Below are 23,061 nucleotides of genomic sequence, written 5' to 3'. Positions count from 1 at the left end.
GAGCTAGTTAAGCAATTAACAGTATTCTGGAATATTTTATTTAAGGTTTCAGAGTTAACATGTTAATCACCAACATATAGAGCAGAATTTCTCATTTGACAAAAATGCTTCACATCACATCTTCTAATCCATAAATTCCAACAGCCTGGAATCTACTTCCGGAAATTAGTAACCTTACAATATCATCTTTAGAGTAAGTTTAATTAGGGCCTTTATGCCTGTTAAAGGGAATCTGATCAATATAAATTCTCTTGCCTCACAGTGGGGCATGAAGGAGCAAATATTTCTCAGTTATCCCCTCTGGATTTTTGCCCCACTCATCACTTTTCAGTGAGGAAATAAGAGACAGGCAGAAATGGGAAGTTTTATCATTTTCTTGCGCTTCTAATAACATCAAAAAATAAAACTACTGACAGAGCCTGAGCATAATTATAAAGAATGCATTTGCACAATAAAATGTTTTTTGGTATCTGAGGGTTAAGATGAAACCGATAGCTTTATTATTTAAATTCAGTTTCCCATTTCTCTCCACTAAAGTTCTACTAGAAAGCTTCATTATGGAGAAGAGGTAGATCAGGGCTCTTAAAATATATGACAAAAGATTAAAAGCTAGTTCCTACAATCCTGGAAAGGCTTTGAGTACATTGTCGATATACACACTTCACTGCTAAGTTCAGGGAAGGTAATCACAAGACTGGCTACAGGATAAAGAACTTTTTGGCCATAGGGACTCTGGAACACAAACCCTCTCCTTAATTCCCAAGAACTGTTTTCTCTGTCAATGAAGGGAAGAACCCACACTGAAGAAAGCACAGGTCCTTGAAGCAAATACAGTCTGGATTTATCTATATTGATTTCACATGGTCAACAATTTCGGTAAGCAGGAAGGAATAAGAAATTTATTTTGTGTTAAAAACATGCTAGAAGATGTATAGTAGCAACAGAGTCTTAAAATGTTGGTTCAACCCAGTTTCTAGAAATAGCATAAGGTACTGAAAGAAACAATGAATTTGGTATCAGAAGACCATGGTTAAAGATCAGACTCTTCCACATACTGGTCATGTAACCAACCAACCATTCACTTAAATCTACTGACCATATATTTTTTTTTAATCTATAAAATAGAGATACCTAGAAGTGCTGTAGTAAAGAAAGCACTTTCTGGAAGGTTAAAGTGCTATGTATTAATAATGCAAAAATAACCAGAATATATTACATTAAAAAAAAAACCACCTAAGGAAGAAAATTATTCAAATTGTCTAAATTTGAAGGATGGTTTACTTGTATGGTTTGTTTAATCAGTTTCTTTCTAATTTGCTTTATTTCTTCTGAATTGTTTTATTTTTTACATTTCTAATCTTTGAAGATTTGCTAATTAAAAAGTTTTTTAATAGCCATTTCACAGTTTAGAAAACAAACTTGGACAATACATTTAAGTATTATCTGAAAAATACACAACCTAAAATTGCATGTGCTACATTCTACAATGATTAACTTTGATAGACTTGGCTCTTCTCAGTAATACAATGTCCTAAAACAGCTCCAAAAGGCTCTTGATGGAAAATGCTATCCATATCCAGAGAAAGAATTATGGTGTCTGAATGAAGATTGAAGCGTACCATTTGCTCTTTCTCCTTTATATTTTGTTTTGGTTTGTTTTTTCTTTCTTGTGATTCATTACATTGGTTATAATTCTTCTTTATGACAAATGTGATAATATGTTTAATATGAATGTATATGTAGAACCTGCATCAGATTGCACACCATCTTGGGGAGGGAAGAGTGAACAAAAGAGGAGAAAACTCAGCCTCAAAAGCTTGTGGAACTGAATGTTCTAAATTAAAAATAAGTAAATAAATTTTTAAAAATTGCATATACTACAGGGTTGTAGTATGTAGTTAGTAATTATAACAATATGTTTTCACAGAAATAGAATAAGAATGCAAACATGTCCCAATAAGTTAATTTATTCCATGTATATTCCTTGTCAATATCAACCACATAAACTTGCAAGGTGGTTGACTAGATTTAATGATAAAGAATTTTTAAAGCCATCAGGGCTCTATCCTCAGTCCCATACAACTCAATATTCTTACCAGTGATTTGTACAATGACATAGAGGCATTATCAAATGAGGAAATAATGAAAAGCTGGTAAAGTTCATAAGTAATATAATGAATATCAGACTGGAGGAAAAAATGATTTGATATCAGTAAAATTAATATTTGGGAAATACTAATACAAAGCCCTCTATGTAAGCTTGAAAAATTAGATATAAAATTATAGGCTAGAGAAGATCCGGTTTGACCACAGCTTATGTAAGAAAGACCTAAATGATTTTAGTTGACCTTTTGCTCAATGTCTATCAATGGTATAAATATACTCAAAATAAAACCACAAAAGTAGAGACATCTCAGAATACATTGATAGAAATGTAGCATTTAGCTTATGGAACAAAATCATCTTATTGAAGTTTCCACAGGTAAGTCCACACTGAGTGTACCATGTCCATTTCTAGTCACCATACTTGAAGAAGAACACTGATAAAGTAGGCAGCATTTGGAAAAGGGAAATCAAGATGATAGGAGATCCTGAAGCCAGGTAACAAAGATTAAAGGAATTGAGGATGTTTGGCTCTGTGAAGAGGGAAACTGTGGTAGCTTTCTTCAAAGGAATTCAATTGTCATATTTTGCTCCAATGGGTAGAAGTAGAATAAAATAAGTGAATGGAATAAGGGAAAATGATTTCAACTCAAGACAAAGAATTTTCTAACAATTAAAGATAAATGTGCAAGAATTGAACAGGCTTTGGAGAAGGACCTGATGAACCTTCTCATTATGTATATAAACATATGTTTATCATTATTGACTCTGGTTACTTCAAGTGCCTTCCATTATAAATGAAAATAAACTGACATTACTTGCTAGAAAATTTATACATGCTTTCATATATTTAGAGGTATCTACATACATCTCTATAGGTCTCCTATCGTTGCTCTGATACTTGTACATTGTAAGTTTTTCAATCAATCAATAAACGTTTATAAAGAGCCTACTATCTGTCAGGCCCTGTGCAAAGCACAGGGGATACAAAAAGAGGCAAAAAAGAGTCCCTGCCTTCCAGGTTACAATCTGATGGGAGAGACAACATGCAAATAAATATATACAAAGCAAGCTATATGCAGAATAAATAGAAAATAAATAACAAAGAGAAAGAACTTGACTTAAGAAAGACTTCCTGCAAAAGACAGGATGTAAATTGGGGCTTAATGGAAAAAAGTAAAGCTAGTAGACAGAACTGAAGATGGAGAATATTCTAGACATAGAGAACAGCAAGAGAAAATGCCAAGAACCAAGAGATGGAAAGTCTTATGTGTTGAACAGTCAAGAAACCAATGTCACACGTTGAGGGGTTAAGTTATAAGAAGACCAGAAAAATAGATAAGAGCTAGGTTATGAAAGGCTATGAATGCCAACAGAGCATTTTGTATTTGATCCCGGAGGCAATAGGAAGCTACTGGAGTTTACTGAGTCGGGGGACGACATGATCAGATCTGAGCTTTAGGAAACCACTTTGGTGGTTGAATGGAGGATCCACCTGTAAGTTATTGCAATAGTCCAGATGTGAGGTGATGAGAGTCTGCACTGGGGGGGCACAGTGTTAGAAAAGGAAGTATTTTGGAAAGGTGAAATTGACAGACCTTGGCAACAGATTGGATGTGGGGGGTGAAGACGGTAAGGAGTCTAGGATATCTCCGAGGTTGTAAGACTGAGGGACAAGTAGGACTGTGTTGCCATCTACACTAATAGGGAGAGAAAGAGCCTTTAGGAGAAAAGATAATGAGTTCTGTTTTGGATATGCTGAGTTTAAGATGTCTACTGGACATCCAATTTAAGATGTCTCAAAGGCAGTTGGTAATGTGGAGGTTAGCAGAGGGGTTGGAGCAGGATAGGTAGGTCTGAGAATGACCAGCATAGAGAAGGTAACTGAATTTTCACCTTCAAAGAAACCTCCCCTTCTACAAAGTACAAAATATAAAATTCCTATGAGACTTTGTCCTCTCACTAGAGATGTTCTTTCAATTTCATTATCCACTCATTGGCCCACCAATTTCAAAAGAATGAGAACTCCCACGGGATATCTATGCCCATAGCAATTCTTCATTATTCTATATTATCTATGTAGCCTTAACTGCTTCCTTTGAATAGGCTTACTTGGTCCTAAATGCCCCCAAAGATCTCCCTAACTCCAAAAATTACATCTTTATGGATAAATATTCACTTGGGACCAATTGGTTACAAAGTGCTTGGGATCACAGATAACAGACTTTTGGATCATCTTTTCAAAAGTAGGGGAAAGGAACATTATAATCCTATGTACTTCATCCAATTATAAGGCTCAAAGACCCCAAAAGGCTGATTAGGCTCTACCAAATACTACCCTTCTCCCTTATCAATCACTGACCTAGAATTCTGAGAAACTGAGGGAACCAACCATAAAATGTGTCAGAGATGGGGAATACTATCTTGTATAAAATGGAAAACTGGAAACCCATCTTTGGTTTTACTTTAGTCTCCTTCCTCTCCACAATCTCCTAAAAGACCTGCCTTCTCTTCCCCTTCTGAGGCATCAAATGGCTAAAAAAAAATCTTTAAATGAATCTTATTTGGATATTTCAATTTAGTGCATGGACTTTCTCTTTTCCTAGCATGGATGTTGATTTAACACAGTGCCAGACATGTAGTAAGGGCTTAATAAATGTTTGCTGATTGACTGAAAGAGACTAAAAATTACTCATCTTTATTTATTTATTTGTTACTTATTTAGAAAGCATTTGACAGCAAATGTAGAACTGAAATGGGAAGAAGTTGATTAATTCTCCTTTTAGAAATATTCAACTCTGAAAACAGTACCAATTCTTGCTCAAAGAATTAAAGTAGAGAATGGATATCCATCTCTCAGGGGTCATAAAAATGGGTGATAATCTAGGTTAGATCTTAAGAGCAAATTCCAGTGGCAAGGCTGCTAGATAAGGAATCAGAAGACTTTGGATTGAATCACAGCACTTGTGACCTTGTTAAACCACAAACTCTTTAGGTCTCAGCTTCCTCATCTGTAAAATGAAAGAATTAGAATTGTATAAACTCTGAGGTTCTTTCCAACTCTAAATCTATTAACCTGTAATGCTGTTTCCTGCTCTACCTCCACTTCTTTCACCTGAATCTCTTCTTCAGGCAAAATAAACTCATTTTTTTTTTAGCAAATATCTTTCAAGTGTGATATCCAAACATTATGTTTGGGAACAAGAAAAATTCCAAGGCAGAACTCCATACCACTACAAATCGGAATCCTGTAACTTTGAACAAGTGGGCATGTGGTTAGTAAGTGAGGCTCTGTGATCCAGTCTTCATTTGCAACATAAAGCCAAACTCTTTTTTTAAAAAGGAATCTTTCAGCTCACAAGACAAATCTTGTGCTTTTGACAGCATTGAACACAACAATCTCCTAAGGAATTTGCTAAATCTTTCTTAAACACTTAAAAAACCATTAGGGAATCAACTATTTTCTACCAAGTCAGGCTCACTCTGCCTAGTAAACATGCAAACAAGAAATAAACACAGGAATTAATAAAATGTGGTAAAGCAAAATTCAGTGAGCTTTCTGGTAATGCATATGACATCTGAAAGTAATGGAATTATGCAGACATGACAAGAACTAGATATACACGGTATCATGTGGGAGGTATGTAGTATCTAAGGATTAAATAGGAAAAACTCCATATTAGATAGCTTAAATGCATAAACTACATAACCTAAATATAACATATATGTACATATACTCCATTTTTCAGAAAATATTATATCTCTTCTACAGATATAGTTTCATCACTTTTATGGATAAATTTAAAGATATACACAATCTTTGCAGTTTAATTTACCTATACCTTATTTCTGCAATGATGATTGCTCTCCTATTAGAGAGGAAATCTATTATTCAGAGAATTCTTCTCCTCCTTACCCCACATGCACACGTTTTTGGTTTTTTTCAAATTCTGTTGTACAAAGGAGAACAGCCATCATGGCAGAATAGGAAGAAACAGAAGAACCCAGCTTTTCTCTACAACTATTCCAACAAAGATCTAAGAAAAGCAACAGATGATGAATGACATGTGCAGAATGAGATCCACATTTTTCAAAAGGGCCAACAAGATCTCTTTTGCTTGACTGCTTATTTGTTGCAAGAGTTTGCTTTTTTTTTTTTTATGGGGTAGGGTCATGGGAGGAATAAAAGGTGAAGGTTTGATTTTTTTTAAAAAAAGTACATACATAAAACAGATCAACACCAAAGCAAGTAGAGATTGGGAAATCCAAGGGAAAAAAATGCAGTGAGTCATTTTTCCAACCCAGGAAGCAGGAACAGGAGTCAGAGAACATCTGTGTCAGTATTAACCACAGAGTTGGGTGAGGGGCTGATCCTAATCTGTGTTCCAGGCAAGGAGCAATCATGGATACAATAGGGTCTGGGTCTAACTCATAGGAAGCAGGAACAGGGGTGAGCATAGAACTGGCTGTACTCTCTACCCCCAGAACTGGACTGGGGACCCAGTACGGACTGTGTAGGTTACTTGGAACTAGGCATGAGGCTAACCCTTAGCTTTGCTCTAGGAGGGAAGTGACATCCAGCTGATCTAGCTGAGATCTGGCTTGTCAGTATGTATTGGGCAAGGCACAGGAATGGAAAGAAACAGCAGCTGTGTGGCACTGACCTAAGAGTGAGGTTTCTGATTCAGTTCTGAGCCTTGTCTGAGGTCTGCATCTCCCTTGAAGGGAGCCTGAAGTTCTACCTGTCAACTAGTCAGCAGGATCTAGGACTAGCAGTAGTCTCCCTTTTCCTTTTTTTTTTGGAGGGGGGAAGGCAAGGCAATTTAGGTTAAATGACTTGCCCAAGGTCACACAGCTAGTAAATGCCAAGCATCTGAGACCAGATTTGAACTCAGGTCCTTCTGATTCCAGGACCAGTGCACTATTCACTAAACCACCAGTAGTCTCTTGATGTTCCACCTAGAAGCAAGTCTGTGTCATGCAGACTCAAACCAGAGTAAAAAGCCTGTCAAATTCAGTCTAGAGGAGGGAGGAAGGGAAATAATCAGACTTCATTCTAGATCAGATCATTTAATGTGCACTGAATGTTTTCAGGTCCTCTGTCTGAGCTGCCTAAGAGACTCAAGAAAAACAGAGCATCAAGACCTAGAGAAAATAGCAGCATGATCTCAGAGAACAGAAACAAGTAAGGTCTCGATATTGTTTTCAGATGTGTACAACGCCTGATCCTAATATGAAGTCCCAACACAGGAAGTAAGACTGGAAGAATGAGTAAAGAACAAAAGAATCTCAGATAAAAAGCTGTCATTGTGCTCGCGATGCCTAAGACACAAACCCCAAAGGAGAAAATAACTCGAAAACAACTACAAGAAAAGCTCCAAAGAAAAACACAGCTTGGACACAAGGTCAGCTAGAATTCCTAAAAGAAATGAAATGAGTGTTTAAAAATTATGAGAATCCTAAAGAAATCCTAAAGAAAAGACTTGGAAAAGAAATCAGAATATTGGCAAGATTTAGAAGGAGAATTAGTACCTTCCTATGAAATGTGAAAAACTTTAGTCAAGCAAAGAAATGCTTGAGAATTAGAATACATCAAACAATGAGATATGTTAAAACAAAAATCTGAAAAAAAGAAAATAAAATCTAAGGTATCTCCTATCAAGAAGAGCTGACCTGGAAAAAGAGATCAAGAAGTATGAAAATAATCAGGCTAGTCATGTGTGTTAGCACACACTTGTAATCCCAGCAAATAGGGAGGCTGAGGCTAAGCAGATCTTGACTTCAGGAGTTCTGAGCTGAGGTGGGTTTGGCTGATTAGGGTGTCTGTATTGGGTTCATCATCAATGAGGTAAGTTAGCAGGTCAGGAGAGAGGGGAGCACTGAGTTGCCTAAGGAGGAGCAAACTAGGAAAGGCAGAATATGCTCCTATTCATATACTAAAAAAAAAAAAAAAAAAAAAAAACGAAATCAAGCAGTGAGAGAGAAATATTGGGAGGAGAAAGGGAGAAGTTATATGGGGCAAATTATCTCTCATAAAAGAGGCAAGCAAAAGACTTATTAGTGGTGGGATAAAGAGGGGAGGCAAGAGAAAAACATGAGGTCTACTCTCATCACATTCCACTAAAGGAAAGAATATAATGCACACTCATTTTGATAGGAAAACCTATCTCATAATACAGGAGAGTGGGGGACAGGGGCACAAGCAGGATGGGGGGGGAGGATAGAGGGGAGGGCATGGGGAGGAGAATGCAATACGAGGTCGACACTCATGGGGAGGGAAAGGACCATAAGAAAATAGAAGTAATGGGGGACAGGATAGGATGGAGGGAAATATAGTTAGGCCTATACAACACAACTAGTATGGAAATCATTTGCAAAACTAAACAGATATGGCCTATATTGAACTGCCTGTCTTCCAAGGGGAAGGGGTAGAGAGGGAGGGAGCTAAAGAAGTCGGAACTCAAAGTGTTAGGACCAAATGTAATGTTCTTACCACTGGGTAACAAGAAATACAGGTTAAGGGGTCAAGAAAGCTATCCGGCCCTACAGGACAAAAGAGAAGACGGAGACAAGGGCAGGGAGGGAGGATAGAGGAGAGAGCAGATAGGTCACAGGGGCAATTAGAAAGCTTGGGTCTGGGGGGGGAGGGGAAAAAAGGGGAGAAAATTTGTAACCCAAAATTGTGTGAAAATAAATGTTAAAAGTTTAATAAAAAAAATAAAATAAAATAAAAAAAATAAAATAAAAAAAAAAGAATATGCTCCTATGCCAATCAGAAGTAGGATCACATTTGCAAGTAGTCCCTGTACCTCCAGACTAGAGGAAAAGGAAAAAAATTTAATGAATGAGCAAATGAGGATAATTGGATTATCTGAAAGGAGCCCAAAAAGAGCCTACATATCATATTTCAAGAAATCATGAAAGGAGAATGTATATATGTATTAGAACTAGAGGATAAAGTGAAAACAGAAAGAATTCACTAATCACATCCTAAAAGCAAGTCCCAAAATGAAAACTTTTAGAATTTTGTTGGCAAAACTCTATGGCTTATAGGTTAAAGAAAAAAATGGAAAAAGAAAGAGCCACATATAGTATCAAAGAGCCACAGGCAGGATCACCAAAAACTGTAGCAGCTATCACTAGAAAGCAGTAGTGCTTCGAATACAATATTCCAAAAGACAAAAGATATAAGCTTACAACTTACCCAACTTATAACTTACCTAATAAAATTGAGTAATGATCTTACAAGGAAAAGACAGACCTTAAATGAAATGGAAAACTTTTAAGCATTCCTGATGAAAAGAGCATAATTGAGTGGAAACTGAAATACAAAGGAGTTAAGAGAAATGTATGTTATGTCAAGACAAATCAAGGCAAAAAGCACTGATTAAGGGATTCCTATGTGCCAAGCACCTATACTAAATACTGGGGACCCAAAAACAAACAAAAAGAAAAACAACCTCTGTCCTCAAGGAACTTATATTCTAATGGGGAAAGACAACACACAGAAGGGAGCTAAAAATGGAAGTGGTAGGAGCAGAGGTGAGAGGGTCAGGGTTGGTCTGGACCCTTCTTCAAGATGGAAATTCTGGGGAGACCTCACCAATGGAAGCAGGATACTGCAGAGGTGGAGGGAGAAGCTAACAGTTGAGTCATGGCAGCAGTCTTTTCATAAAAAGGTAAATGTCAGTGAGCAATCAGAAGGGACTACATATACAAGGATGAGGTAGGTGTTACATTCTAATAAAGGGTCTTGATAAAACTGTTGCCTGAGGACCTTAATACATTAGGGGTCAAAGAGTGGTTTTGTTCTGGTTTGTTGATCTTAAAAGAAAGTAAAAGGAAGGAAAAACACTGGTGGGAGGAAAAGTAGGGGAAGTTATTATTTTACATATTTGGAGCTCTTAAGTAGAGGACTATACAAACCAGGAAGAAGGGGTAGAGGTAGAGGCCATCACTTCAATGTTCTTTTCCCCTAAACTAGGCAAAATGAGGATAGAACAAAACATAAACAAAAAGTTTGGGGGAGAAATATATTCAACTAGAAAGAGAAATAGAAGGAAATTGGGGAAATGAAGAGGGAGAAAAAAGAGGAAGAATCCCAAATTCAGAAGCTGAATCATGATGTGTATTAATGCAATGGAATACTATTGTGCCATAAGAAGTGAAATCTGAGAAGATCTGAATGAACTGATGCAGACTTAAATAAACAAAACCAGAAGAACACTTTATACAATAGCACCAATGTTGTAAAGACAGGTAATTGAGAAGTGAGAACTCTGATCAATGCAATTGTCAACCATGATTCTGGATGAAATGATGATGATGAAGAATGTTTGCTCCTCACCAACTAATAAAGAGGTGATAGACTCAAGATAGAGAACAGAGATAAGTATGTAAAGATTTGAACACGGCCAATATGGACATCTGTTTTGATTGACTATGCAAGGATTATTTTTTAAAAATTTTGAACTGGGGAGTAGGGAGATGTGGGAGAAAACAAAAAGGTTTGTTAGTTGAAAAATAAGAAAATGGCAGGGGGTGGGAGGAAAGTGACATAGATGCTAAGAAATAATATCCACAAATTCTCTTATGGGTACTATATACTAGGTGAAACATAAAATGGATGGAAACTAAGAAAATGGGAATTTATTCATAAAAGGTTCATTTTGTGCTCTTTTCCACCAAAGTTACGTGGAAATTTTGCATTAAGTTTTGTAATAAGAAGTGTACATACACACACACACACACACACATACACATATAGAATCATATATGTCATTCATTGTGGTCTTACGGATATGTACACTTGATGGAAAATGAAATAGCAAATTATAATTTTCTAAAAGAAATAGAATATGGAATATAAAAAAGAAATGGATAAGTCTAATAAAATAGCACTTAACCTATATGTGGTGCTTCAGAATGGTCTAAATATCAGTCACAAAAGCAGAAAACAAGAAAGTAAGGGTTCAAGGGAACCTTACTTAAAAAATATATATGCTAAAAAATAAAATAAAATATACGTTAAAAATAAAATAAAATATACATTTTCTGGGCATCATGCTTCTAAGGTTGAAGACAGGTTTGCAACCCTAGCGAAAATACTATGAGCCACACCAATAATTTTTTCTAAAGCTAGGGGTAATTTTAAATATAAAGGGCAAATTACATAAAGATAGATTGCTGCCTCTCATGTTAAGACAGAAATTAGAAAATAAAACTGCGGGCCAGAATATAGAAAGCAGAATATGAGGGGGAAGCAAATTCATCAAAAGAAAAAAGAATTCACCAATAAGAAAAGAAAATTTCTCCTTACATGAGAAATATAAAGAGATATGATATTATTTCAAGAGGAAGCACATGCAAATCAATGTATTCTGATTGCTTTACTAGCTTTAAAATAGATATTCTTTTCTTCAGCCTGGTTGATTGGATTGCCAAAATTGAATTTTTTTTAATCTTGTGAACAATGTTACTGAAATATTTTCAGTCCTCATGTAGAAAGCCATCATAGATTAGCAAAGAGGAATTGAGCACAGGGACGATCATTTTCAAGCTTTTCTACATTTACCCTTCTGATACCTAAAAATTTCATACCCTCTTAAAATGTGAAATGAAACACAGCAATCAGAAATTCTTTATGTATATAATGTGGAACCCACAACACTTTGTCCCACCCTGTGATTAATATTAAAAGCTTCAAATGGGCCTTTGGACTATACACCTCATTCATATCTCCTCTCAAATAAGGCAATTTTTCAAAATTACACTCCACTGGGGGAATATGCCACTTCCTGATATTGAGTTTAAGGGTTTGTTGTTAGGGGTTTTTTTTAACCTTCTCTTTTTGTAGAGGCTGTAAAAGAAAAAAACTCAATAAAAGGTAAAAAGGAGGAATATTGTATATGAGAAAAGCATTTAGTAAAAGAAAGGATGTTAGGGAACCATATTCTATAGAGATATGAAATTCCCTCAAACTAAAGAAACAGACAAACCTGAAACAGGAATGCATCACCAAGAGAGTTACTGAGGCAGAAAACAAAGTCTTTCTTTGGGTGCTCAGGCACTGCTTGCACGATGCTGTTTTCCACCCAGACTGCATGCTTGGGGATGCTGTTGTGATCTATTCCAGACCTCCCATCACTCTCATAGAAGAATAATGTGCATCCTAAAAAAAAAAAGATCAGAAGCATTCAATATCTTGATTGACTGAAAAATAAATGATTTACGTAATAGCAAGTCAATGCAAAATGAAAACCACCACTTGAATACAACTAACTAAACAAAAGCTTAAAAAAAACTTTCTCAATTCTTCGAACTAAAATCAAATAGTAAATCCAAAGAGGAATGGGGTAGGATAGAAAGATGGTTTGCTATGGGGCAAAGAGCTCTTATCTCATAACTGAAACTGATGAATGGTATGACATTGGACTCAAAGCCTGGTACATAGCTGGTGCTTATAAAAAGCTTGACGAATAACTAATTGATAAAGCTTTTTACTCAGTTGACCTCTATTTCCTAATCTGAAAACCGAGATGATTAAGATTGTGTTTAGTTATTTTAAAGTCTTGTCCAACTCTCTGTGACCCATTTTGGAGTTTTCTTGGCAGTGATACTAGAGTGGGTTGCCATTTTCCTTCTCTAGTTCATTTTTTACAAATGAGGAACTAAGGCAAACAAGTTTAAGAGAGTTGCCCAGGGTCCCACAGCTACTAAGTGTCTGAGGCTGGATTTGAACTCACAAAAAGGAGTCTTCCTGACTCTAGGCCCAACATTCTATCCACTGAGTCATCGAGCTGCCCATGATTAATATTAAATGACCCATAAAGTTCCCTTCTGGCTTTAAAACTCAAATTCTATAGAACACGTTTGCCCTTATTTTTTTTTTCATTTAGCCTTTATGTTCATTTTTCCCCCCTCACAGTCCTTCAGTTCCCAAGCAGTCTCTCTCATAATTTCCAAATGAGATTTTTTTCCAAGTTTGTGCTACCTGATTTGAAAGACCAATTTCCCCTTTTCTTCATAATTTTCTTCATTCATTGTCTAATAAAAACTGTCTACACCTGACGCCTCTGCTTCCTCACCTCTTACTCCATCTTTTGCAATTTGGATTTTGAACTTATCACTATGCTGAAAATGCTCTCTCCAAATTTAACATTGATTGCCAAACTGTCTTCATTCTTCTCTAGCGATCTGCTATATTTGATACTTGACAACCTTCCTTTCCTAGATATATTTTCATGACACCTACCTCCTAGGCATCCTCCTACCTGTCTAGTTGCTCTTTCTCAGTCTCCTTACCAATGATATTTATGACTCTAAACTGTGACTCAAACAACCATCAAAGATGTTAAGATTAGATTAGTGAAGGAGAGTGAGGAATGAGGACAGCACTAATATTATAAACCTACAAGATTGGTAGAATAAGGGTGCCATCAATAAAAATAGCCAAGTCTGAGAAACGAGTTTATTTTGTGTGGAAATTGGGTGTTTTGGCCTTGCTGAATCTGAGAAAACTCTGGGACATATAATTTAAAATGTCAAATTCGAATCTGGCAATATGGAACTGAGAGATTGGGAATGAATTTATGGATCTGGAAGTTATCTACATAGAGATACTCTGGGGTAATCTCCACAGAAATAATAATTAAATCCATGGGAGTTGAAAGAGAGAGAGTATTATGAGAAAAGAGCAACCTAGGATAGGTGGCTGGAGATCACCCACAGTGCATGATCTTGATATGATTGACGAGTTATCCAAGGAGACTGAGGAGAAAAAATCAGACATATAGGAGAACCAGGAGAAAAGTGTCATGAAAATGGAGAGGGAGTGGATACAGGAGAAGGTGTTCAAGTCAAATATAGTAGATGAGTCAAACAGGATGAGAACTGAAGGGAAAACACAATAAACATCAGCTCTGGCAATGAAGAGACTATTGCCAGCTTTAGAGAGAGCAGTTTCAAGTAAAAGTGACAAGGTTGAAAGCTACAAAACCAAAGGTTTTGGAGTGGGAATAAACAGGACAAGAAAGGAAGGCAATGATTATGGACAACTTTATCTAGGAGTTTGAGAATTGGAGGCAAGGTATAGGAGAAATTAAAAGAATGCTAGGGGTCTTAGGGAGGATTTTTAGATATGGAGCATACTTTGACACGTTTGAAGGCAGTAGAGAAAGAACCAATAGAAAGAAACAGGTTGAAGATTAGAGAGGAATGTGATGATGGGAGGTTGAGGTGGATGCAATCTGTTGGAGAAGGCAGAAAGAGAGGGGATCAACAGCATACTTATGGGACTGGCTTTGAAAAAGAAAAGGGTGAGCTCATTATAATAGACTAGGAAAAAGGAAGAGTGAGGAATAATGTAAAGGGGTTTTGAGATGAAGGAAAGAAAGAAGCTGACAGTGAATGGTCTCAACTTTTTCAATCAAGTAAGACGTTAGGAGATTAAGGAGAGGAGTTGGGTGAATACTGAGAAGAGGAAAGTTTGGAATAGCTTCCATGGGGAGGGAAAAAGGGAAGTAATCAGAGAGGAATGTAAGGACTGTCTTGCTGCAGTGAGGAACCACTTGAAGTTAGTTAACATGAATTTTATATGTCTTCAGGCAGCATGTTTAAATCACTTTCTCTGTGTTTTATCAGCAAGACATGTAGACTTGTAGACATGCGGCCAAAAGGCAATATCCCCCTTTAGTGTCAGAGGCAGAGTTACCTGCCCATCCCTGTTTTGAGAACACTTCCTGATCACTTGCCCCAATAATACTGGAAACCTACTCTGCCATCTTGGCAGATATTTCCTGGTTTTACTACAAATTCAGTTCACCTAACATGAATGGGCCATCACCACAGTCAAACAATCCTCTTAATCCCTAATCGATTCTGTATCTCACTAACTTCAAGATATTACAAATCTTCTGTTCTCAAATCTCCTCCAGCACACCTCCCCTAACTTTTCTCAACCAAACCCCTCATCTCTCTCCATCTGCTCTCCATCTCATAATTTGTTGATGTCATCCCCCATTCTCTCATCATGTAGACTAACCTCTGATAAAGTTGAAGAGAAAAGTTCTCTTCAACAAGGCCAAGCTTTCCACAGGTCTGCTTAATCCCATATTCTCCTATTTTCAACTGACTGCCAAACCTTCCCCCCATTCCATGATCACCCTTTCTCTCTGATCTTTCTTCCTTACAAACATACCCAAGTCTCTTAATCCTTAAGGACAAAACAAAACAAACCCAATGGTCATTAGAATACATCATCCATCCCCTCAAACTATCACCCAACACCTCTCTTTCCTTTTTCAAAGTCAAGTGCAAGTTATATCATCATTTTTCTGATGGCATGGTCTTCTTCGGCAACGAAGGATGAACATAAACATAAATGTTTCTCCTTGCTGTCTCCACTCCTCTTCTCTCACTCACTCCTCAATCCTTTGCAATGTGGCTTCCAACCTTATCAACTAAACTTCTCTTGCCAAAGTCACTAATGATTTCTTAACTGTCAAATCTTTATCTCAATCCTAATCTTTAACCACTCTAAATCACTTGCCAGTGTTGACTACCTTTTCCTCCCGGATAACCTCTCCTCTGGATTAAATTTACTCTCTTTCTGTCCTTCCTTCTCCTTCTTTCCTTCTACTGTCTGATAGCTCTTTCTGTTTTATTTGAATCATCAGTAATATCATGCCCACTAAATGTGGATGTAACCCCAAGGATCTACATCCCAATGTAGATGACTCCCAAATCATTTGCCTTCTGGGCTCTAGGTCTGCATCTATATTTCCCATTGGACATCCCATAGGCATCTCAACTAAAAACATCCCAAATGCAACTCATTAGTTCTCCTCCCAAACCCACATCATTTCCAAACTTCCCTATTTCAGGCAAAGGAACTACCATTCCTACAGTCATCCAGGTTCAAAGTCCCAGTGTTAGCCTCAGCACCTCCTTCACATTCATGCACATATCCTATCAACTGCCCATCTTGTCATTTGTATCTTTGTAAATTTCTTACCCAATTCTTTTGAGTCAGAATTCTGTTAGGTCTTTGTTACTTCTCCCTGTTCAAACCCATCCTGCACAGAACTGCCAAATTGATTTTCCAAAAGTTCAGGACTGACCCTGTTACCTCCTTCACTCATTCAATGCAATTCATTGGCACCATACTTACACTGTGGATCAAACACAAACTCCAGCTTTTAAATCTATTCACATCCTAGTCCCAACCTTTCTTCCAACCTTATTATACATGACTCCCTTTACTACTCTGTGGTCTAGCCACACTGACCTCTACTCAATGGGGCCATCCCACAACCTATAATTAACAGAAGAAATGAAGATACAGTTTGACTTGAGCTCAAAATACCAATTATAAGGTCTTCCAAAGGTTGAGACTGACCCCTGTCTATCCCATACCAAGTAATTTATCAATGACTATTCTACGATGACCCATTTGAGGCAAATTTATGGTTTAAGGACTGGGTGGTTCTCATACAGAAACAAGCATCCATAACACCCACTGACAAATGGTTCATGCTATACAATAGCTATCTGCCATAGTCTGCTCCTGCTTTTCACTTCATTTCTCTTATTCCCTCTCACTACCCTTTTTTCAATGAATTTGACAATAAAAATATTGTTTTAGCCCCATTCTTTGAAAGACTGAATTTCTTAATAAACAGAAAGAATCATAGAGTCTAATTTCTTTTATGGACCAGTGTCATACTTACAAAATATATACAAATAAATGTGTATATGTGTGAAAGAATGAATAATTATACAGTTAAAAGAGAAGAAGGGAAAGCTCAGTGGATAAGGAGTGAGAAGTCTGGGTGTAAATCCTGGTTCATATTGACCATCTGGTTCATGTTAGCCAACTGACTTTGGAAAAGTCCCTTGATAGTTTGGGCTGAAGTTTCCTAATGTTTAAAATAATGGCTTTGAATAGATGTTTTCTAAGATCTTGCATAGACAAGGTCAAGGTATCCTGTATTAGTATTTTTCAGTATCTAAATCCTAATAATCAATAACTTTATGAATTTTCAAGATGGAGATGTGAACATGTGTGCAGTTAGATCAAGACATATAGGGATATAGATGTGAGCACATACACACCCACACCTCTAGTGAAGGTACAAAAGAGGGTGGTAAGATAAAACCACAGAGTCAAAATCACCTGACCAGTTATCAGTAATTGAAATTTGCCTCAAGATTTCAACATTCATGGAAGATAGTTCATCTCATAGGATTCTCCTGTGAATTTACTAGACACTGTTCCTAAGTCTAACTTTACAGCTGACACCCAGATGTCAATAAAAGGGCCTGAGAAAACATTAGCCCTGGGGCTGCAACTCTGTATGCGAGTAGCTTTTTTGTGATGACCAAGAACTAGAAATCGAGGGAATGCCCATCAATTGAGGAATGGTGGACAAGTTGTGGTATATGAATGTAATGGAATACTATTGTGCTATAAGTAATGATAAACAGAAGACTTCAGAAATACCTGGAAAGACATTTGTACTGAAGCTGAATGAAGTGAGCAGAGCCAGAAGTACATTATACAGCGAGGACTGCTGCTAATACACTTAGCCCTTCACATGAATGCAAGGACCTAAAACATTCCCAAAGGACTCGAGGCAAAATGCCATCCACATCCAGAGAAAGAACTATGGAATTGGAACACAAAATGAAGCAGACTATATTTTCTCCTTTGTTATGTTTTGTTTTTCTCATGGTTTCTCCCATTCATTTTAATTCTTCTACGCAACATGACTAACGTGAAAATGTGTTTAATAGGAAATGCATGTGTAGAACCCATATAAGACTGCATGCTGTTTTGGGGAGGGAGGAAGGAGAAAGGGAGAAAAAATTTGGAACTTATGGAAGTGAATGTTTAAAAATGAAAACAAACAAATTAATAAATTTGGAAGAAAAAAAAGAAATTAAGCCCATAGTGATTTTGGAGTGATAATAGAGTGAAATTATAATAGACCCACTTCCTAGAAGTGTCCAGTAATATTGTTTATATGATCCTCTCTAATAATATATGGGTTACATCCCCTTTTGGCCAAATGCATGGAAATGAACTAATTGCATGTATACATATTCATCTAAGTCTGCTATATACAATATACAATATTTGTGTAATACAATAGTTGTATACACAATAATACACAAATATAAGGCAAAACATAATTTTAAAATTATATAAAATAGAAATTAAATATATACCAAAATTGCATATACAATAATATACAAATTTAAGGCATGAACATAAAATAAACATGATCATTTTAAAAATACACATATAAAAACTTAAATTTTCAAGAGCTATGTATCCCAATTAGCATTGTCTGCAGCAAAGTGATCATGGTGGGAGAGTGGCATATTTCTTTTTCAATGATACTGCCTCCACTCAAATCATTTTAGGAATTCCCCTCTTGGTACCACCTTCAGAGCCAATGAATTCAGAAGCTTTGTTTTGACAGACTCATCTATTAGCCTTCCTTCCTCCTCCTTTGTAAGTACAATTCAGGTGCCACCTCCTACATGAGGCTTTTCCTGATCTCCCCGGCACTCAGCACTTTCTCTCTCTCCCTTCCTTCTTCTTCTCCTCTTCCCTCTTTATATAATTATTGTTCTCTATATGTTGTTTCTTGATTATCAAGAAAAGTAAAAACAAAAATGAAATTACTTTGTATTTAATTATGTTTCCATCCTTCCTAACTAACCTCCTAAACTCCTAACCTCCCTAACTCCTTGAGCTCAAAGACACATAAACTTGTGAAGTTAAATGTATATTTTTAATCTTTTTGGGAGGTCAAATATGTACTGGAGAATCGACCTAAGGTGAATATATGAAACAGCTAGTGTTACTGTATACACTTTATATGTGTAAGAGATTGCTACATATAAATAATAAATAAATCCCTTCTTGATCTTTGTTTTGTAATCCCCTACCATGGAACCTGGCAATATTAGGTACTTAATGTTTGATTAATTACATTTAATTAAAATTATAAATTAGAGATACTTAGATTTTAAAGCAACAGGTTAACATGTCAAAAGAACAAAATATTAAGAATGAACAGATTAATAAACCGTATCTTCTATCCTTACCTTTCAAAGATACCCAATAGTGTTTCCATTTCCTTCGGGTTGCCGACTCCACCTTCTTGTTCTTCTTGTGGACAAGGAAGTTCTTCACAGCTAGGGCTCCAGCCTTTCGAACTGTTCCCTGGGCAGCTGACAGGAGGATATCGGACTGTCCGAGAGAGCTCAAGGTACCACTACTTTGTTCATCACTGTGGGCAGAGCCAGCTTCTTCAAGGCTCTCACTGTTGTTGGTACTCATCTCCAGTTCCCGACGGAAATTCTCATATACCCCTTGCCGAGCAGCATCTCCAGTAGAGCTGCTGCCACTATCGCTGCCCAAAAATGCTCGGCTAGTAGTTGGGGAATAGCTGGAATTGGTAGCATTGGAGCGCCTGGAGAGGAGGTCTGTATCAATGGTGGCTCCTTCAATCCCACTGTCTGCAAACTCACTTCCTTCACCTATATTCACATCCTGGAAAGGAGAAAAACCAAGAGAGGAAAAAAGAAGCCATGTCATTTAAGGGGATGTAGTGTACTACAGGAGGCCCAATGGCAAGAGCAAAGTGAAAAATGGGAGATCAGGCTAACTAGCTACGTACCCTTGAGCAAACTGCTTAATCTCTCTGTTGACTGGTTCCTCTTGTGAAAAATGAGGCTCTATTATAATCTATAAAATCCCTTCCAATTCAAATAATCTATAATTCTTTGATGCTAAGACAGCCGTGTGCTTTTGTCACTCATGTTCTCTCATCAAGCCCCAAAACTATGCCATCTATTATTAACCAAATAATAATAATCACTAATGATACCTAACATTTATATAGTGACTACTTTGAGTCAGGCACTGTGCAAACAGCTTTACGTTAATTATTTCATACGATCCTCTAAACAACCCAGGGGGGTAGGTGCTATTATTACCCCCATCTTTTAGATGAGGAAACTGAGGTGAAGTGACTTGCCCAGGGTTACACAGCTAGTAAGCGTCTGGATGGAGTTAAAGCCGGGCCTGTCTGACTCCAGGCCTGGTGCCACCAAGCTACTCTGTCTTCATTGTTTTAAATTGTAAAAATGTGAAATTTCTTGGGCACAAGGGATACTTCACTACTCAGGAGCTATTATATTGTCTCCACATAAGTACTAAACATTTGGATGAGAGGGGGGAAGGGAATGGGAAGAATTGGTATATTTTTCTTTCCCCAGTTGTATTTATTCATCTATATACACATTATATCTATTCTTCTTCCCCCCCCGCCCCTTGCCAAGAATGAAACTTCTTGAAGGCAGAGAAAATTTTGTTTTTGTCTTTGTATATTCGCTATGCCTTGCACAAAGTAGGGGTTCAATACATCTTTACTGAATCAAAGGCAGAGAAAAACACTTCACAGAACTCATCATCATTTATCTGACTTGGGTAATTACCTAACTGGCAAATCAGCTATTGAGATTCTGCCACCTGCTGAGAATTGTAGCTCTCAGCTGCCCTTACTTTGAAACCCCTGGGAAAATTCTATAGGCTGATTAGCTGTTCCAAATGTAAGGATATATAACAGCATAACTAATTCTGTACAACTGTTGCCTATAAAAAGCCTGCTTGGGAGTCCATTACTTAATGGGATGACTAACAGGATAATATTGCACCACCCCACCCACTCATCCCACAAGGAAAAAGAGTGTTGTCTTCAAATCAGGTCTGGTAGCTTCACTTCTTGGTTGCCTGGGGAAAGTGTCTTCTTTCGTATTATGCCAAATAATTCTGCAGGGCCCATTGCTCTGTTCAGCATTCTGAGACTGATTTCCCTTTGCAAACTAAAGATTCTTTGCTGCCTCTAGCTAGATGACAACTTAGAATCAAAAACAGACTAATATCAGTTCTCAGTTCCAAAAACTTAAAAAAACATCCACAGTTCTACGCTTGTTCTCTGGTTGTAAGCTATGCAGAAGAGAGAACTGCCCTTAAATTGAGGTCTTAATTGCTATAAAATGTTTCATACATTTCCCTAAAAATAATTCAATTCTATTGTAGCAAGGTTATTAGAGTCTATCATAATCACTTATAGATCACCCCTCAGTCTGCTGCTTGAGGCATTCCCATATTTAATGTGATCATTCCAGGTACTAGGGTAATTAAAGGTATGCTTGCATAATTCCTCATTAGCTAATTAAATTTTGACATATTGCTCAATTAATCAAGTAAGCTCTGAGTTCACACCCTAATTCATCAAATATTCTCCAAGCTGGAAAAACTTCCTTTTCCAATCTCATGCCTCTCTGTACATTAAATCCCTTCCCTTGATTAAGAAACTCCTTAATCAACCCTTTAATTAAGATTAAATAATATTAAAATTTTGGAACACAGAACTTGTTGGTAATGACATGAATAATAAAAGGTGAAAATAAATATTAACAATATTTTAGCCATAAGAAAGTGTCACTTTAAACTATCACTGGAACTGCAGATGATTTTACTTCCGAACAACTATACCCACAACTTAGTTCACTCAAGAATCCAAAGCCTCTTCAGTAACTTTACTAACAGTTTCATGGAGAAAGGAGTCTTCATCCTCTTTCTCTCCCTTCACCAGCTTCTTTCCAACCATGACAGAATAATAGTCTCTCACCAGATTCAGTGCTAAAAGCATTGAAATAGTTTCCTCAATAAAATAACAGCTAAAGATAGTTCTAACAATGTTTCACCTCACCGTCTTTTTCTGTCTTCTCCATAGTTTACGTCATAAAGATAAACATATACTTTCCCTCACTCTATAGGGAGAAGCACCTCATAAAATAAAGGAGGCAGCTGAAAGTCAGATCACCGTTACCCTTAAAGAGTCAGTAACAATTTCCACTGCCTCCATAGGAAAGGCTTTTAGGGGTTTTGTATTTTTAAAAAATTTACACAAAAATGTGCATCTCTTGTATACAGATTGTTTTTCTTTTTAAATGTGTAACATAATATGTAACTTTCAAAGAAATCCTCCAGGTCTGTGGTTCTTTCCGTCTTTCTGTTTTCTTCCTTACTTCAACTTTTCTTTTTTCTACCTTGTGTGTGTGTGTGTGTGGCGGGGGTGGTGGTTCTACACTATTTCTTTTTTAAAAAATGTAATTAATTTATTTGTTTTCAGTTTTCAACTACCACTTCCATAAGTCTTCAATTTTCTCCCCTTCCTTCTCGCCTCCCTCCCTGAGATGGCATGCAACGTTATATGGCTTCTCCACATACTCTACCCTATTTCTAGACTACAGACTGAAAGAAAAAAACAGCAATCCTTTAAACAAATACTCATGGTTAAGTAAAACGAATGTTCACCTTGGACATATCTGAAAAGATGTATCTTATCCTGTACCTCAAGTCAGGAGGTGGGAAATAAGTTTCTTCAATAGTGCTGCTATACTACCAGACCATGGTTGATCATAAATGTTAATTAGAGGGCTCAGGTCTTTCAAACTTTTCTTTACAGTGAAATATGACTTTCAAATACAAGTCTTTACAATGCTGCTGTTAGTGTATAAATTATTCTGTAAATTAGCATACTTTACCCTAAATCAGTTCATACTGGCCCTTGTAGGTTTCTCTGAAGCCATTTCTCAATCATTAGGCATCCCCTTAGCTTCCAGGACTAAAAAAAAAAACTGCCATAAACATGTGTCCTTTTTGCCTTTCTTTGATCACTCTGGGGTATAGATTTAGTAATGGGTCAAAGGGTATGCCACATGGTTTAGTAACTTCTTGGGCACAGTTTCAAACTACGTTCCACAACAGCTGGACCAGTTCATAACTAAACTAACAGTTCATTAGTATGTTCTCCTATTGATCCTAGGTGAGCCTCTTGAAAGAGTTGTCACACTATGAATAATTCATTATAG

At 36.9% G+C, this 23,061-nt stretch overlaps 1 protein-coding gene across 8 annotated transcripts in view; it reads right to left on the bottom strand.

Moving 5' to 3' along the window:
• The window catches only part of TIAM1 (TIAM Rac1 associated GEF 1), a 320,249-nt gene that overhangs the window by 87,133 nt on the left and 210,055 nt on the right, over window positions 1–23,061 (bottom strand). For all 8 annotated transcript variants that reach the window (XM_072615007.1, XM_072615015.1, XM_072615013.1 and 5 more), the window contains 2 exons: window positions 19,222–19,669; window positions 12,102–12,274 (listed from right to left, as the gene is read on the bottom strand). In XM_072615007.1, the coding sequence (XP_072471108.1) occupies window positions 12,102–12,274; window positions 19,222–19,669 (621 nt within the window). The remainder of the gene's footprint in view (window positions 1–12,101; window positions 12,275–19,221; window positions 19,670–23,061) is intronic.

This window comes from Notamacropus eugenii, chromosome 5 (genome assembly GCF_028372415.1).
Source record: "Notamacropus eugenii isolate mMacEug1 chromosome 5, mMacEug1.pri_v2, whole genome shotgun sequence".
Classification (NCBI taxonomy): Eukaryota; Metazoa; Chordata; class Mammalia; order Diprotodontia; family Macropodidae; genus Notamacropus; species Notamacropus eugenii.
Note: the sequence above shows the minus strand (reverse complement) of the source record. Positions and strands in the feature narration are given on the sequence as shown.